An 18,480-nucleotide genomic window follows, 5' to 3' on the forward strand; every position below is an offset into this window, starting at 1 on the left:
TGTTGTTCAAGGGTCAACTGTATGGACACCAACACTTAATCCCTTGTATCCTGTCTGAGGAATATAGTCATTCATTTCAGTCTATACATGTGTGCAAAAAAGATATGACTCCCAAACGCAATGCCTTTCTTTACCCTTGCTTGTCTGCAAAGAAATATATTCAAAATACTACCTTGAATTGTTTTTCCAGCCGTGTCTTTCCTCCTACTCCTGGTATGAGGATGCTGTTAACGTAGCTGTGCAGCTGATTTGAAGATACTTCAGTCTCTTTTCCAAGAATGGCTTCCAACAAGGCATCATGGATGAAAATGTACTGTTCCTAAAAGGTACATTACACGGTCACTGAGGGAGTGCTGTTACGGGGTAGACACCTGTACTGGCTCATGAACTCTAACGGGGCCTTCCAGTGAATTCCCCCAAGCATTTGCCTGTAGGCGGTTTGCTCCAGCGCTTACTGGTTATGTGCTGTAGGGTAGAGACTGCGTCAAATGTACTTGTGTGTCACACACCACGCCCTATCTGGCAGTCCTGCTGCAGCAGGCAGGGATGCTTTTCTTGGGCCAGAGAACTTGTCTAGCTCCCCAAAGCAGTGACCATGGCTCTAAACACAGGTGTATTTGTTTCACAAGGGCTTGTGTATTACTGAGATATCCAACTTGAGATACACACAGAAATGAACTGTGAGCCAGAGAATGGTGTCAGGGTATCTTCTTATATAAACCTGTAAATTCTTGACACCCTAAGAGAGTGAGTGAATCTATGTCCTCAGTATCATTCCATGTTCAGTTAAAGCATGTGCTAGACGCTCAGGAGACCGGCGGCTGCTACTCCTTACCTCAGTCTGGACGAGGTAGTTACGCTGTGTCCTGATATGCTTCAGGAAGCCCAGGACATTCACTGTGCTTTTGTCTTTTATCTGCTGCAGCATGCTGTCTATCACAATGTAGGTGCCCGTCCGGCCCACACCAGCGCTAGAAAAAAGTTGAAGACAACTAGTACCTTTTGCTTTATCAGGTCATTAACCATTGATTAGAAAAATCACAATCTAAGTTGCTAATGAGCTTACAAATAACCCTGCTGTGGAGACAACCCAGTGCAGCTGGCATGGGTTATTCATTATGGGTCACATCTAAAAACTATTAGGGGGTTCCCGACTAAGTCTTAATGGGGAGCAGAGACAGGCTTTCTACCCTAGATGCTGGAGAAAAATGTTACCCTTTGCTTTCTCAGCCTCTTCGTAGCTCAAGCAAAGGAAGCAAGGGATGGTGAGATGTCTCTCCTAGCAGTGGCCTTAGCAACATGACATGAGAACTGTTTCTGCTGCAGCAAAAACGCCCTGTGGAGTCAGTCTGTGCGGGCGCTCCCAGCCTTCTGGGAGTTCTATTCTTCCAATAAAGCCCCTTTCTGCACAACTCCCCCCAGTCTGCTGGGTATCAGAAACTTCCAAAAGGGGTACTTCCCTTTAACAATCCAGGGAACGGTACAGCTGGAAAGTCTGGCCTCCTTGATTCCCGTTCCTGCTTGTGCTCAGAGACCCGGGCTCTGTGAGCACTGATTAACAAGCCTCCTTTGGAAGGTTCCCTTTTTCTCACAACTGTTCATTCCCCAGCTCTTCCTAGGTTTTCACCTTCATTTCAGTTACTCTTAAATGGGGTTGAAAAATGTAGAATTTTCATGGGACTTTAAACAGAAAATGGGTTCCAATTTCTGCGAAGGACTTGCTTTGTGAAGGCGTATTACAAAACAGCCCAAAAGAAATGCTTAGAAAAGGCCAAGCAGTTATGCAACATAAAACAGAGGAAGCAACCTCTATTTGAATGCCAATGGTGTGGGGAGCAAAGAATACTATTACAAATGAAACAAAGCATTTAAAAAACCCATTAAGGTTGCTTAAGGAGGGAAAGCAGGTTTCACAGAAAGCTTTCCCAGTGCTTTTAAAAAAGGTATTTTATATAGCAGGTATAAACTAAAAAATTGGGGGGAAAAAAACCTTTCCATACATACAATTATTATTTGGAGGAACCCTACAGAAAAGTCATAAGCAGAAACTCAAAATCTCTAGTGTGGAAAGAAAGTTCTCAACTTGTGTTTAAGGTCAGATTTTACATACTAGGAACAGCCTACAATTTCCCTCCAAAAACCTAAGTTCATCCTCTAAAAGCAGATGATATGTTGATGTTATTACCTCAACAGGTCTGATTGGCCCCCGTTTTAGGTGGAGGACTCAGTTTCTCAGACGAAGTGGCAGGAGGCCTACATGCCCTTCCCAGCCCCCTCACACCCAGACGCCCAGGCAGGAGGGAGAGACAGGCGTGGGCCGTACCTGCAGTGCACCAACACAGGACCCATTTCCGGCGTCCGGGCCGCTGAGGATCTCCTCACGAAGGTCAGGACTGGGAGGGCGTACTCGGGGACCCCCATGTCAGGCCACTGCGTGTAGTGATACTGGATGATGACCCTTTCGTTCTGACGGCCTTTGGGGTTTCCCTTCTGACCCTATGAGAAAGGGTGGACACAGATGTCTTCAAGCTGCGGGTGGGCATTCTGGATAGAAACTGTCAGGATGTCAAGAAGCAAGATGTCTGAGCTCATTCACCCTGATTCCTGCTCCTCTTCGTCGTCGTGGCATTCTCATGCCAGAGACGTTACCTACCTGGCCAGGACGGCTCGGAGAAGGAAAAATGGCGTAAGGTTGTATCAACAATGAATGTTTCATACTAGTTTTTGGGATTTGGAGCCCTCTAAAGCACTCTCATCTGCCTACAAGGCCTCCATTTCCCGGCTTCCTGCCCCAGCTTCAGAAAGCCCTGCCCTTTGCAGTGACTCCTGTTCTTTCTCTGTTGTCCAGGTCAGACCTTAGGAGGCCCGAGTATTGCTCTACACTGTCCAGAAGTGTGGAGAAGATCTGAAGGGGCAAATGATTCCCAAGCTCCAAAGTCAAAGGCAACAATAAATTTACCTCACTTTGATACCTGAATTTTGTAGATTTTTGTAAAAAGGTTCAGCCACTTGCTGTCATGTTTTCCTAATTACCAATACCTCTAAAAATTAAAAAAATTTTGGATGATTCCGGGTCATTAGCCAGTCAACACTGAGGCTTGTAGGGTGTTTGGCCCTGTGCTACAAAGGCTATGGGTGGCTTTGAGTTCCTGTTTTCTTACTTTTCCTCTTGTCAGTGTGCAGAATGCCTTGTGTTCCATTTGGCTTCCTTCTCTCACTTGCTCTCTCTGAACTGTGCGTCACCGGGCCATGTTTAAATACCGGTGGGGTTCCCATGAGTAATGGGCTTTGTAAATATAAGCTGGTTATTGCTTAGCTAAGCCAGCTAACAGCTCTGTTTTAGAGGACACGTATAAATATTAATGCTATTGCTTTCTGTATACTCTGACATTGAAAAAAACTATACACAGAAAGGACTGTTAACCTTGATTACAGATGGCTTTGTAGAGCCACTAAGTTTTCGATAAAAATGAATTTGTCAAGGGGCTCCAGTTCCCTCGCATTGGCAAAGATGTCTGAGACTCAAAAACAGCGACAAAAACCTACTGAAACCGCTGCAAACAGCTGGCTTTCCTAGGTCTCTGAAGAGCCTGCCTAGCATTCACAGCGCTGCTGTTCTGAGCTGGAAGTCTCAATGGAACAGCAGATTTTGATCAAGGGAAACTGAGGTAACTTGAAAGCAGTGCTTCCAAAGGTGTGATTCTCAGGATGTCAGCAGTTCTATAGCTAAGGGTTTTATTATTAAAGAAGCTAGGAGATTAGGAAACACTTAAGCAAAACAAAGTCAAGTAGGTTTCTCTAGCACTCTGGTCACTGGGGGGATACACTGCATGTAGTGTATACTTAATTTGTGTATACACTGCATTTGCCATACTTAATTAAATAGAACAATCTGATTTTTGCAAGCTTCTTGAAAGGCTAGTATTCCTTGGAACACAGTTTGAGAAACAATGGTTTAAAACTGAGAAAATTGGAATAAGAAAGTTGACAAAAACATGCTGCTGTATTTGCAGAACCTCTGAGGACCTTTTTTTCTTTTTTTCTTTAATGAAGCTTTGATCTTCATGGGGCAATTACACGACTCAGTCAGGCCAGTTAAATCCTATTTGCCAATGTCTTTGTTATCATACATTAACATGAATTAAAAGAGCTGTATAGAAGTTTAAAAAATACTTCAAATACTTTTTAACTTGGTTTCTTAAAAGTATTATTTTAAGAATTGGCCTTGGTTGCCCAGTACAGAGCTGGCCTGATCCTCACACCGGGCTGACCCCAGATGCCCTGGCGGCCCAGTTCCCTCAGTACCTTTTTCACTTTTGTGTTTCTGACTGAGAAACGCCGGACAGTGTAGCAAGCATGTACTTTTGTGCTCTTCAGTGTGACAATGATGTTTCCATACTCCTCACTATTCTCTGTTGGCCAATATTGATCACATTTTCGCTGGAAAGAAAAAAAATAAATTACAACTGCAATTTATGCCACAGTTGTAGTGCTGAGGTGATTTCAAATGACAGTGCTAAAATACAGGTAATATCACCAGGCGATTGACTGAAAAAGGGACACAAGGGCTGCACTGTTTACAGGCAGATGTGACCTTGGATGAGGTTCATCTAGGGACAAACAAGTTTGGGCAAATTCATTTAAGAAGAGGATCTAGTGTTTAACATCATGTTTTTGCATGTGATATGCTTTAAAGTGGGCTTAAGAAAGAGAACTGTATTTGACCTGTAAGAAATATGGGGAGGCTATGTTATAAAGGGGTTTGAAGTACCATCTGGGAGATGGGGCTGCATCACAGTTACAGAAAAGGCTTGTAACCATGAGAATCTTCACTTCATAACTTGGGTAAATAAAGGCAAAACAGGGACCCCACAGTCAAAGCAAAGCTATACTGATTTATATGAACCTGAAGCTTAGCCCTTATTCCAGCCTAAATAAGCATCACCTAAATTCATAATCTAATATAGTCTGAAATATTAATCAGCTTAAAAAAGGGGTTCTCATAATGAAGGTCATGGTGTTTGAGCAATCTTTACTTACTCCAATCTGAACTGTTAGCAGTTCCTTAACTACGTTGTGTTTCTTCCAACTTAGCTTTTTATTCTTTCCATCCCGTGTGCTTGGAACGTCCTTTTCTAACTCTTCCTCCTCCCACAAATCTCACCTCAGATATTAGCTCCTTTCCACAGTCTCTGTCCTTGAGGCTGTTGTAGGCCTTCATTTTGCAGCGTGCATATATCCCTTTTCACCCCGTCATCACACTGAATATACTCCTACAGGAGCTTTGCTCCCTCCCCCAGACCGCAGCAAGGTTAAGGGCAGAGAGCACGCTTGTTGTGTCCCTAGATGTGCCTGCCCTATAGCCGGTACTCCATGAATATTTATAAAGGTACATATATTTGTGAAGGTGCATGATTAAGGTATTAGACTGAGAGGCTCTTACTCTTCCTTTTTCCACAAGGTTCGTAATCATGATAATGATTCCAGTGTTTTGTTCCCAAATCATCCTCCAGAAATCTTCAAACGTAGACTTTAAAGGTCCCTGGGTGGCGATGTAGGCTTTTGCTTTGTTGTAACCCTTCAAAGGACACAGTATCACAGAGAAAGTAAGAGGACACAGCATCACAGACCAGTCAATAATTCCAGTGCCTTACTCAACAGGCTGTTTTTAGTGAAGGCTTTATGCAGTCTCAGAACACATTCAACAGTCTGTGTGGCATTCTCGATTATCAGAAAGAGGTTTATAAAAACATTTCTGACTTACATCAACATAGTTTGCATTAATGTAGTCGCTGTGCTTAGAGTCTTTTCCTGGTAAAGGTCTTAACTTCACCCTACTGTGATCATCTATAGAGGATAAGGAAAAAAAAGCAGAAACAAAATGTATAATTCACAAACTAGCAGCATTCTACAGCATGAACAAGGCAAACAGGCAACGTGGCACCTCCCAGAGCACCGCAAGGGAACTTCTGGAAAAATAACAACTAAAAATTCAAAGATACGGCATCCAAACCCATCTCAGAACCACAGGGATGCTTCTAGCTTGTGCTCTAACCTGTGACTGCCTGAGAAATGCAAACGTGCCCTTGCTAGTTCCTGTAAAACAACTATGTTGTAACCCTCCAAGATTTTCCTATTCTATATTTGAAAACAAAGGCTTAAGGCCTTGGATTACCCATGGCCTGGTCCCCTTGCCATTAATACAAATGGAAGAAGGTGGTTATTATATCTAAGCCAGAACATCTATTTTCAGAAGATTCCTTTGCTAAATTCAGTGGGACTTCCTACTACTTCAGCAGAACCTGAGTAACCGAGGGAACTGGGGATGCTTTTAACAGTAATCTCACTCCAGGACGTGAAGTCAGTGAGCAGATCTTAGGATCCACTTAACCTCAGCTTATAAACAAAAGGCGGGGTGGCATGTGCCTCTAGCTGCCCAACAGAGTGAGCTTGTATTTTTAAGATAGCAAATTAAAGGGAAGCTGAAGTCACAGTTGTATCCCCTTGCTAGACAGAGTGGACAAAAGCCAGCTTACATTTCTGTTTATAGTCATGATCATAAAAGGCTAGTTTTAAGAGAAATCTACAGACCTAAAGCGGTGATTTGCTTCTGTTGTTCTGACAGACTCTGAGACTACACTTGGTATGCACATAGGCTGCCTGATATAAATAGGCCCCAAACAAAATTTTTTTCCTAAGTCATCTGGATACAAACTGCTCTGCCTTAGTAGCACTACACTGTATACTGTTATTTTTCAGCCTGACAACACATACTCTTCAAGTTGCAAAATCCCTATTTAATCTGAAAGGCAAGAGACCAGCTAAGTAGATCAATATAAGAGGTGGCATGGTAGTGTCCACAGCTGGGATGGCTCTGTGATACAAAGCTTCTCCTACATTGCATGGCGGCACGTTCACAGATTCACTGTACTTGCTCCGTGACAGTTCACGGCTGTCTTTGCTATATACTAGGGCATTAATATTGGGGTAGATGAAAACAACGGGCGACGTGCCCAGAGTCTGACCGAGTGGCCAAGAGAACACCGAAATCAACTCTCTGAAGTTGTTGGGAGAAAACCCACATCTAACCTGAATTTGTGGAAGTATGAGCACATCTACCCACAGAAAAACATCATGACCCTTGGGCACATGTCACAGAAGCTGCTTTGATTTCCTCCCTCTGCTTTGCCTCATACTTTAGTCAAGGCAGTGAGGTCCCTGGAAGCAAAGGCCCCCCATGGTGGAGAGAACAACACGCGTGCATGCAGGGAGGCAAATCCTCAGGATCTCAGCAAGGTAACCGTGAACTGGGATGTCCCAGTACTGCAGTCCACCCAAAGATGGGGGACAGGACAGGGGGAGAGTGTGACTCCACTTCGTTCTCTTTACTTCTTCCTCCTCTCAGGTAAGTGAAACAAATAAGCCGTATTAAAAAATGATTATGAAAAAAAGATTATGGTTTTATTAGAACTTCATCTAGAGGAAAAAGTAAAAATACTCATAGACAGTTCTTATAGGAAACCTAAGGAATCTACAAAAAATAACTATTAAAACTAATAAATGAGTTCAATCAAGGTTATAGGATACAAGGTCAGTATAAAAAAGCAACTGTATTTCTATGCACTAGCAAAGAACAATCTGAAAATAATTCCATTAATAGCATCAAATAATACTTAGAAATTTAACAAGGTGAGTGCAACACTTGTATAATGCAGAGTACATAACATCATTGGAAGAAATAAAAGATGTCTTAATTATATGAAAAGACATCCTGTCTTCATGGATTGGAAGACTTAATATTGTTAAGACAGCAGTGCCCCCCAATTAATCAACAGATTCAATGTGATCCCTATCAAAGTCTCTGGCAGTAATAGAGAAATTGATCTTAAAATTGATAGGGAAACACAAAGGACCCAAGAACAGCCAAAACTATCTTGAAAAAGAAGAATAAACTTGGAAGACTCAGTTTCCAATTTCAAAACATAATACAAAGCTACAGTCCATAATTAAGACAGTCTGCTACCGGTGTACGAGTAGACACACAGATCCATGGAACAGAATTGAGACTCCAGAAATAAACCCATATACTTACAGTCAGTTGATTTTCAATAAGGCAAATTTCATAAGACAAATCAATGGGGGAAAGAACAGTCTTTTCAACAAATAGTGCTAGGACAACTAGATAGTAATATGTAAAAGTCTGCCCCTATGTCACGCAATATAAAAAAGTACTTGGATCAAATGCCTTAGATGTAAGACCTAAAACCATAAAACTCTCTTGACTGAAACAACTGTCCTGGATTCGGCAATGGCTTCTTAGACACAACACCCAAAACACATACAACAAAATGAACAGATAAACTGGATTTCACCACTATTAAAATAATTTCTGCTGCAAAGAACATCATCAAGAAACTGAAACGACAGTGCACAGAATGGTAGAAAATATTTGCAAACTTTACATCTGATAAAGGATTTGTATCTGGAATTGTATAAAGAACTCTTAAAACCGAATGGTAAAATGGCAGTCCCATTGAAAAATGGGCAAAGGATCTGAACAGACATTTCTCTTAAGAAGATATGTGAATGGTCAATAAATGCACAAAAAGATGCTCAACACATCCCTAACACTAGTGAAATGCAAATCAAAAACACAATGAGATGTAACTTCATATCCATTAGCATGGCTATTATCAAAAAACCCCAGAAAATAACGATTGTTGACAAGGATATGAGGACACTGGAACCCTTATATATCACTGGTGGGAATGTAAAACGGTAGAGCTACTGCAAACAGAATGGCAGTCCCTCAAAATGTTCAACACAGAGTTACCGGATGACCTATAAGTGTATGCCCAGGAGAAATGGAAATATGTCATACCAGCATTACCCATAAGCGCCAAAAAGTAGAAATTATTCATGACCACCAGATGAATGAACAAACAAAACGTGGCATTTTCATATCATGGAGAAATGATTCAGCCACAGAAAAGGAAAGAAGTGCTGACAGAAGCTACAACATGAATGGTTCTTGAAAACATTGTGCTAAAGTGACAGAAATGAGACAAAAAAGGCCATGTATTACATGATGCCATTTATATGAAAAATGTCCAGAATAGGCAAATCCACAGAGTCACAAAGTGGGTAAATGGTTTCTAGGAGCTGGGGAGAGGGGCGAATGGGAATGAGTGCTAATGGGTACAGGGTGTCTTGTTGGGGGTGCTGAAAAGGTAACATGAGACAGTAGTGACTGAAATTCAGTTTAAATTCCAGTGGTGAATTAAATAGGTGAATTTTATATGATATGTGAATTATATCTTACTAAAGTGTTATAAAAAACTTTACAGTGTTCAAACTTAAGTGGTCCAATTTAATACACTATTATATAAAATCCTATCCCTTTTATTGTACATAATTATATAAAATATGTCCCTTACCATGTGTATGATAACCATAAACGTGTGTCCTACCCTTAATATCAAAGCATGTGTTACCTGCCGTTGACCCAAGCACTGGTGTCTATGAAAAGTGATGTGCGAGCCACAGAAGTAGCCCAACCACCGAGGTCATTCCGTGAAGCTCTGTAAGAAGCAGCTTATTTGTCTGAGATGCTAACTGCCAGGATATGCTTGACTCGGGACCTCTGCTGGATGAGACCAACGGCCACAGAGACTGGAGGCCCCCATCACTTTGGCACAGACCAATCACCAAGTCCTGGAAAGACTGCTTGAAATTTAGCTTACTCAATTCAATTCTCAGTATTTCTATTTGTATTTAGAGACTTTGTTCTTGCCAGTTAAAAGCAATGTCAAAATGGCCACGTGACATTCAAACTTTGGTTCCCAGCACCTGATAGGAAATCACTTCACGAGAAAACAGTGAAACTCAGAACATTCTTTCAGTCACCTTATTATTAAGCAAAGATCTAACAGCTTCATGAAATACTAAAGGGGCAGAAAATGTCCCCGCCTCCTATACACTGTTGAAGATGAGCTAATGAGAGGTTAACTTGCAAATGTAATTCTCTCTTGGTACCTTGATTCTGATTGCTTGCTTTCCGCTTTCACCCAGCATGAAGATTTAATTTCCTCGCAGTTGAAGATACTTTAAAGTTTGTTACTCACATGCTAAAATGTTGATGTATCTGTTTTTGTGCTTGTTATCTGGATGGTTGGAATGTTCTGCAGTGATGTTCATATCAGCTGTACAGCGTTGGACTTCCTGGTGAAGAAAACAAAGTAAAATTTCAAAGATTTTTAGATACACTTTAGATGTGTAACAACAAAGGTACAGGAGCAAAGGAACTACATACACCTAAAAGCATAAAGTATTCACTCATTTCCCAGTGACAGGCATCGTTACCTCCCCAAAGTCAACCTCAGAAATAATTACTGACGTATTCATAACAAATATCGGAAGGATGCGAACATATAAAAGGATTTCATTCTTTACTAATTCATCAATCACCTATTTTTCTAGATTTAGACTCAGACATGGGGATCATAAAACAGTATCTCTTTTTGAGTGTGTCAGTCTGATGGGTGAGAAAAATAGGCAAAAAGATAATGACAATCAAATGTAATTAACAGAAAAGAGGCCTGAAGAAACAATTCCCCTGAGGCTTAAAAGACGAACAAGAATTTTCCAGGCAGAAGTATAATCTCCACCATGATTTGCAATATGCTTGCAGGCCCTATAGCTTCGCTTCATAACTATCAGACTGCAAATCGACTATAAACACTTGGTTCTGAAATGACACTAATATACAGCCCATTCAATTGTGATACCTGGTTCAAATCAATATAGCACTGATGAATTATTTGTAAACTCTAATTTTAACTTAAATTACCCTGCTTTAGAGAAACAATGGATGGAGCAACTCCCTCTGGCCACCTCTGCCATGTAGACGAAACGTCACCCATTAACCTAATGAAAGGTTGCTGAAAAGTCGAATTTTTCTGCACTGTGTGTTTCCAACCCAAGAAAGTACTGGAGCTAACTAATAAGGGAAGTCATTAGCAGTGCACAGCTGCTACAAAGAGCAGGAGCAAAGTGACATAAAATTATCAGGAGAAATGTTTTACACATTAACAGATGTAACAGAGTTTACGGACATGCAGACTTTTTTTTCCACAAAGGAGTCGCATAGTAATTGTGGATGTTTTCCACAGCATTTACATTAGGCATAATGAAAACAAGGAACTGGTTGTCTTTCATATTCACAAAGTACTTTCCCAGTGAGGAATCCCTTTCTTTTCTCCAAGGAAGAACTCACTGCAATCAAAGAATTTAAGAGATAAAAGCAAAGGGTCACTATTCAAATAAACCATATTCATGAACTCTTTTGAGTTGTGGAAGCTATATACTGAATTTTTCATAACTGGAGGCCTTCCCAGTTGTCCACTGGAAGAGCAAAAACAGAAGCCCCCCAGGCACAGCGCAGCACACCTCTGTGGGGAGAGGGGGTGCTCCGTGGCAGTTCCTACCCTTCTCACCCTTATGAAATGTGATAAGCTCTGATATTTTCTCTTCGGTCCTAAAATGGTTTATAATCTGTGGCTTGGCAAACTGGCATAAAGGGGCTTAAGACTGCCTTTGGCTCTTTTCTTTAAAATGAAGTAACAATGTGTGGGCGGAAAGTAAGGAGTCTGGTAACTCAGCACTGACCAGACCAAAAGCAGCGCCAGTCCCGCTCCGAGCACCAGGGAGTGACCTTTAGAACTGCCGTGAGAGCCCGAGGCAGACTCCTTTGAATAGTTTCAGGGACAGAAAACCTTTGAAAGGGACTTGTGTTCTAGGAGACATTAATTCGGTGTGTAACCAGTCCCTGAAATAAGTGGACAGACATCCTTCCGTTTATGGGCTTTGAAGGCCGTACCTTTGGCCTGTTTCAGCTGAGTTGAAGTATCTTGTACTGAGCATTTTAGCTTTCAGTACTTCACCCTGAGATCAGCTTTGTTTATTGATTTCCTTTCCCTTTGTGTGGCTCTGGCCACCCTAGCTATGCACTGGAGTTGGGCCTCCAGTATAATATAGTGCAGCTGACCGAGACTGCTCGGGAGCAGCTGTGCGCACCGTGCAAAGCAGTCATTCAATATGGCCAATCAAACTCTTTGTTATCTAAAATCCTTGGGCTGATCCATTGCTTCTCTTTTCACTTTTCCAGTTATGTGAATGACAGAACACAAAGAATAGTCATATATAATGTTAAATCTGATTTTAGTAGAACCCAAGGGCTTTGCCTAAGGCCTTCTAATTTTGTCTTGTGGATAATAATGCCATCTGTAATTCCTTGCAGGACTGCTTGGCTCATTTAGATGCTGACAATATCATCTGATCCTGGAGTGGCTTTTCTCCATCAGAACTGGCATTTCAAAGTTAATGTGATTTTAATAGGTGTTAAAACCCCTTGAAGTGACACTGGCTGATGGTGTGCGTATAGTAAAGTCACCTATTCAGTCAGCACTCTCACAAACAGTTCAAGATTTAAGCTCGTTTGTATTTTACTGTCTATATAACAAAGCTGGAATTCTCAAAGTGAGCAGTCTCGGTCTGACTAGGCACACAACTGCAGGAGAGGGCCCCCTGAAAACAAGAGCTTTAAAATAAACAACTTAGAAAATGGACAAATAGAAGCACTAAAAGTTGATGTTTTGAGAATTCTTGGGAGTTAAAATAGGTAAGTGACCTGCCTGGAGTCCTTGATGTGAGAGGCTGTAGAAAGGGCATGTGGAAGACCCACCGTCCTACCAATCTGTGGCCCATTCACAAAAATTATTTAACAAAATATGTTAGAAATCTTCCAGATCACTCAGCTTCACAAAGCAAGCTGAGAAGAAAATATTTTGGACCTGGTGGGCAAGTGTTCCACCCGGTATATGTAACACTCTCGGGGGCATCTGCGTTCCGCCGTGCGAGTGTGGACGGGCCGCCCCGCGGGACGCGGAAGCGTCAGGTCGGGACTGAGGCCCGGTGCCTGCGGTGCAGGGCACCAGCCGGGCCGCCAGGTCCTACGTGCACCGGCTCTGCCCGCCTCTGCGCTCTGCTGTGCGGGCTGCAGGCTGACTGACTGCAAAGGCTGCTTTCTCTGCGACTCTGTGACTCAGGAACTTCCGCGTACACTGCAACCTCCTCAGCCAGCCTTTCAAGGTCCCATCCTGTCTTCCACCAGCTCCCTCCCCACCCCCAGTTTTAACACTGCTCTGCGGAAACCCTGTGATTTCCCGCTCTTTGCTTTGTTGCCCTTTACCTTGCCCAGAAGGCCTGCCTGCAACCCCTCTCCATATCCGCAAGTTCTCAGCTGTCCCCAGGAAACCAACCCAGCTTTGGGGAGCGCGTCGCAGCGCCTACCATCCTGCGGCAGGTCTATGAAATAACATATCTGGACCGTTTGTGGACTCTGCCTAACTCACTCCTCATCGAAACTTCAACTTAACTATGCTTTCTTTCACAATAAAGGTTTAAAATGTTTTCCTGTAAGACGTTTAAGGCCAAACAGGCTTTTTGTCTCAGCAGCTCTTAAGTTCTGCCGGGCCATCACCTGCCATCTTGCAGGCGACAGGCTTGGTGCCTGTCTGGGGCTCCCTGTTCCCTGTCGCTGGCAGCGCTAGACGCTGCGTCTCACAGAAAGTGGTCGTGACCACTGGTCCCTCAGCTCATGGGCTCAGGTGGACAGAGCTTTGTTCTCTTGATTTAAGATGAGCAGCTGGCCCAAATTTAGCTCAGCTGCAGTCAGTCATAATAGAGGCGCTCCCCCAAAGGCTCTCATCCCAGTGTACTGGGCGTCTGGCCACATCTCCGCACTCGGCCTTTGCCCTTGTGGTGCTCCTGACCCCACCCAGCCTGTTAATTCCTCGCACTCTCTGAGCCCCTTTCCGGGAAGATGACACAGGCCGTGCGCCCCCAGAAGCCGCCTGGACGGTGCCTGCAGCTGCTGCGGAAGCGGGGGGCTCCGTCGGCCGGGCAGCCTGCGCGTGGGGCCCGCCCGGGACTCCGACCCAGGCAGGCGCTTCCCCTGACCGCCAAATCTGCTGGCGGTATATACGGCTGCCGGGGTTTAAGGGTATACAAAATTTATCTTTTGACAAGGACAAAAAGTCTGCTTTCAGCGTCACCTCGAGACAAAGCCTCAGAATTCCCAGGGAGTCGTTTTTCTTACTCTCCTCACAGCAAAGTTCTGAAAATAGGACAGCTGTTCGCCACGTCGCTGGCCCCCATATCCACCCAAGACTTCTAAGGTAGATGGGCAAAAAGCTTTCAGGGGGCCACCCAATCAAACCTGGCGGGGCCCTCCTCCCGGCCCCGCTCTGCGCGCGTTCCCCCTTGGCTGTGGAGCCTGGCGGGGGGCAGGCCTGGACCCTGGGGGGACAAGCCCCAAGTTCATCTGATAGTTTACGTTAAGTGCAGAGAGCAGGAGGTGCTCAGAGGCGGTTAGATGAGCTGGTTTTCCTCCTCACATTGGCCAAGTATCCCCTGTATGTGGCATCTCTATAATGTTAAAGAGTAGTACTTGGGCTGATTTTAGGCCTCCTCAGATGCCGTCTAAGATTCTTGTGAGTCAGGTTCTCAGCTACCCGGAGGCTCTAGACCACGAGGAGTAATGGGCTCCTAGGACTCTTGGCGTGGAGCGGACGGCTCCTTATTCTGGCGTCTCCCTCTTCCCCTGCCCTTTTTTTTTTTTGCTAGAGCAACTGTCTCGTCAGCTGCATGATCGGTTTTAGACGATCACTAGCAATCTTACTTCTCTTGCCTTCTGACTGCGGCTCATTACAGGGCACTAATCAGCCTGGAGGGCATCAAAGGTAAACGTGGGCTCAAGTCAGATAGCTCAGATCTTAGAGCCTACGTCTGCCACTTCAAAACTGAGCCACACAAAGCCTCCGTTTTCTCTATACAGTTCCCTCATCTGGGAAATGGGGACAATAAAACAGCACCTCCCTCACGGGTGGGTTCTGATGAACGGGTGCAATGACCTGTGCACAGTGGTAAGTACATGACGACCATCATCACTGCAAGTAAAAAGGCCTGGAAATCTCAGGAGCCTCCTGTTCTCTTACCATGATGAGAATTTTGTTTTGTAGTTTTTAAAATGACACAAAATTACCTTCCCCCCACTTTCTTGTTATAGCCTATTACTATCTCTTGTTTATAAAAGAGATATAAAACATTGTATAGCCTGTTACCCTTTCCCTATTTTGCAGAGCTGCCAAAAAGGAATACTAGTACTGTTTTAAAATGCTTCAAATGCCCTCATATTAGAAGACAACAGTATGTTCAGTGAGTTGTGTTTCTGTCTCATTTCCTCATGGCTGTTACTGACTTTAACTCTTTTAGGAAGAAAGGATGTTCTTCATCTCCTGAACAGCTCTGATTTTTAAACCTTTCAAACCAGGAGATGCAGTGAAAGGATGACGGCAGACCGAGGAGGATTCCCTGTTCCCCTGGTAACTACCAGCTCATGGCACTCAAGCTGCTAAGTTCAGTATGGGCGACGGGAGCGTCTAGCCACAGGATTTTTTGAAGGATGGAAATGGGGAGCAGATGCCCAGGATTTGTTAGCAGGCTTGGTTTTGATGCAGGAAAGCCCATTTTAAGTCAGATCAAGTTTACAGAGGTGCGGCTGATCATTTTGAATAATTAAATGGTGTCAAAACCAGCTGTGATGAATAGCACCGGGGTCTCAAATCATAAATAATTGAGAAACTGGAGTTGCATTTGATCATCCTGATCAAATTCTGTTCTCTAGAGGATAAATGTTTGTCCTGAATACCATCAACATTGTTAAATGCCTCAATATCCTTGCTCAGTCATCCAGCCAACAGTCAATTGAACTAAATCACTTTAACACCCCACACATTCGCTGTCCTCATGAATATAAAATGTTTGACTTTAAACCATGCTTTTTGTAGTTGAATAGGCACCTTTTTTGTTAAGCATCTAATAGCCACATGAAATACTTGACATGTTTTTGCTTGTTTCATGAAACGTATGACTTTGTCGAATAAATCAGAAGGTTCCTTCTCTCTACCACCTTTGCTTTGATTCTGCTCAAAAAACAAAACAAAAACAAAAAAACTGCCCCCAAACAAGAGAAAAACCTTAATTTAAAATGAGTTGTCAATATAACTGCCTTTATGATGGCCTTTGGAGACTCCAAATTTGCATAAGACTGGCGTTTACTCCTGTATTTTTTTCTCATCGTCCATGCAAATTAATCGCACCTCCCAGCTGTGTAGCTCCTGGACAATCACAAAGTGCTTCCTTCTTCCCATTATTTCGTTTGACCCCCATAGCGAATTTTGTGAAGAGGTGGGCCAGTTTAGCGTCGTCATCACCGTTCCCATTTTAAAGGGGACATGAGAGAAAGGAACCGACTTACCCACAAAGCTAGAAGACAGCTGAGCTGCCGTGAAAACTTGGCCTCCTCGGCACAACTCTCGCTGCCAGAGATGTGCCTCAGTTAAGCTCCTCAGTGAAGAAAAGGGCAGTCTGTTTAATAGCTCCTCATTGACACCCTGTCACTGCTGAACTGGCACGGAACCCAGAGCTGGCAGGGTGGTGCGGGCTGCTCTCTACCTTGTTTCCTACACAACAGTTCTTAAAATCAGAAGGCTGTGTTAACCCATGTCTTGTCTCCAAGGATTAATAATCACGAAAACAACAGCAATCAACTATTGCATGGGCTTAGGCACCAACCCAGCACTTGCAAGACGGTAACTGTTCACTTTTTCCAACAACTTAAGGATGTAGGTGATATTGGCACTGTTTTAAAATATGAGGACACTGGGGATCAGAGATGAATAAATGGCCTAAGGGTAATGAGGCACGCAGCCATGGAGCCTGCACTGAGTTGCCCAGACTTCAGATCTGCTGTCTGCGCTGTACCTTGGGCATCCCAGAAGTATGTGGAATTAGGAGCCCTATCATCTGCATGGTGATCGTTGGCCCAGTCAGAATGATGATGAAGAGAGGATATGAGTTGGTCTCTTTTCTACCACTAAGTCTGTTCGTCCACCCAAATGTATGTTCAGGACATAAGCAACTAACTCCCTTTCACCTAATTTTTCCTGGGAAAAGAAGGCCTGTTAAAATGGTAAGTGTAATGAAAAGAGAAATGATTTTCCTTATTATGCTGAGAATAAATTCTTTTGACATTTATAAAAATCCCCCTAAAATAAGAGTTAGGTTTCTGGAAATTTCCAGTTTTGAAACATACCTCAAAATCCTCGGAGAACCCCTGCTGGTTATTAGAATAGAGCTCCCCGATGTGTTTAACAAACTGTTTGACAGGAATGGCTTCCATGTCATCTGTAGGAATAAAATGATACTCAGAGTCACACAGAATACTTGCATAAAACAAGTAACACTGATAAGGGATTACTGATGATAAACATTTGGTTTCTGCAAAGAGTGATACAATCCTATCACCTGAAATAGATGTCAAGAAAAGTCTCAGGATTTTACATTAAGGTCTCATTATGATTTTGATGCAAATAAACTAGGTTAAATACATTTTCTTAAGTACATAAATTATATTTCTTATATTCAAAGAAACTTGCATACTTGCATTACACTTTACTCAGCCAGAAGTCTAAACTTGTTAAGGGTATCTATCTGTCAATAAAGTCTATCTCAATCTAGAATAAGGATTCCTGTTCAGTGGGGTCCAACCTGACCTTAGAGCAATTAAGTTCTACTTCCAACCTCTGAAGTCTAAGCAGTATCTTACACACTATCACAGAAAGATGCCATTGTACCAGCTGGCTTCGGGTACAAGGCCATCCATGTCTAAGTGTTCAAAATTTTAGTTCAAGACAGCTGTGTCTACACGATGCCAAATAATCAGTTTGACTGAATTAACTGGATTTTTTTGGTGTTGACAGACTAGGTACAGATTCAGGAAGACTAAACATTCCAATTTATTGTAGTGTGTTGTCACTTCCTAAGGACATTTTTCAGTTCAGGAGCCCAAAGTATGTTTGAAGCTGATTTATCCAGATCCAACGTGGTACTTGAGCACGAGCTGTCAAAGTGCCGCACCCCACTAACTAGAGCTCCAACCTCCCTTCTCCCTGCAGCCCTCCCCCGCAAATATTTCCTTTTAAAAATACTCTGCTGAATTTGAGATAAACAACAGACATGACATTTACTTTATTCAGAGTGAAAGATCTTTGGCAAACGCACAAACATCTAAACTGCCACAGATGCTTTTCTTAGCAAAGGGTATGAAGATCTGTATGTGTAAATGAGGTCCTACTTTGGCAAGAATGTTATAGATCCAGGCCTGACAATCTGATTTCTCTTCATCTGGTGACAGTTAACATTGACTATGTCATTCCTTCTCTACTTTCTTTTGAGAGAGCAAAGCTCTAGGGTGGCTTTTTGCATCTATTGACATTTACAAACTTGAATCATTCTTAAGCGGAAAATAGCATCTCTTGTACTTTAAGGAAGGTGACTTACATGTTCATAACCCAAATT

At 43.0% G+C, this 18,480-nt stretch overlaps 1 protein-coding gene across 4 annotated transcripts in view; it reads right to left on the reverse strand.

Moving 5' to 3' along the window:
• The window catches only part of PTPRG (protein tyrosine phosphatase receptor type G), a 624,941-nt gene that overhangs the window by 20,912 nt on the left and 585,549 nt on the right, over positions 1–18,480 (reverse strand). For all 4 annotated transcript variants that reach the window (XM_036878497.2, XM_036878498.2, XM_036878496.2 and 1 more), the window contains 8 exons: positions 17,216–17,307; positions 10,125–10,221; positions 5,765–5,847; positions 5,444–5,578; positions 4,306–4,440; positions 2,324–2,496; positions 836–971; positions 173–319 (listed from right to left, as the gene is read on the reverse strand). In XM_036878497.2, the coding sequence (XP_036734392.2) occupies positions 173–319; positions 836–971; positions 2,324–2,496; positions 4,306–4,440; positions 5,444–5,578; positions 5,765–5,847; positions 10,125–10,221; positions 17,216–17,307 (998 nt within the window). The remainder of the gene's footprint in view (positions 1–172; positions 320–835; positions 972–2,323; positions 2,497–4,305; positions 4,441–5,443; positions 5,579–5,764; positions 5,848–10,124; positions 10,222–17,215; positions 17,308–18,480) is intronic.

The sequence above is a fragment of the Manis pentadactyla genome, chromosome 1 (genome assembly GCF_030020395.1).
Source record: "Manis pentadactyla isolate mManPen7 chromosome 1, mManPen7.hap1, whole genome shotgun sequence".
Classification (NCBI taxonomy): Eukaryota; Metazoa; Chordata; class Mammalia; order Pholidota; family Manidae; genus Manis; species Manis pentadactyla.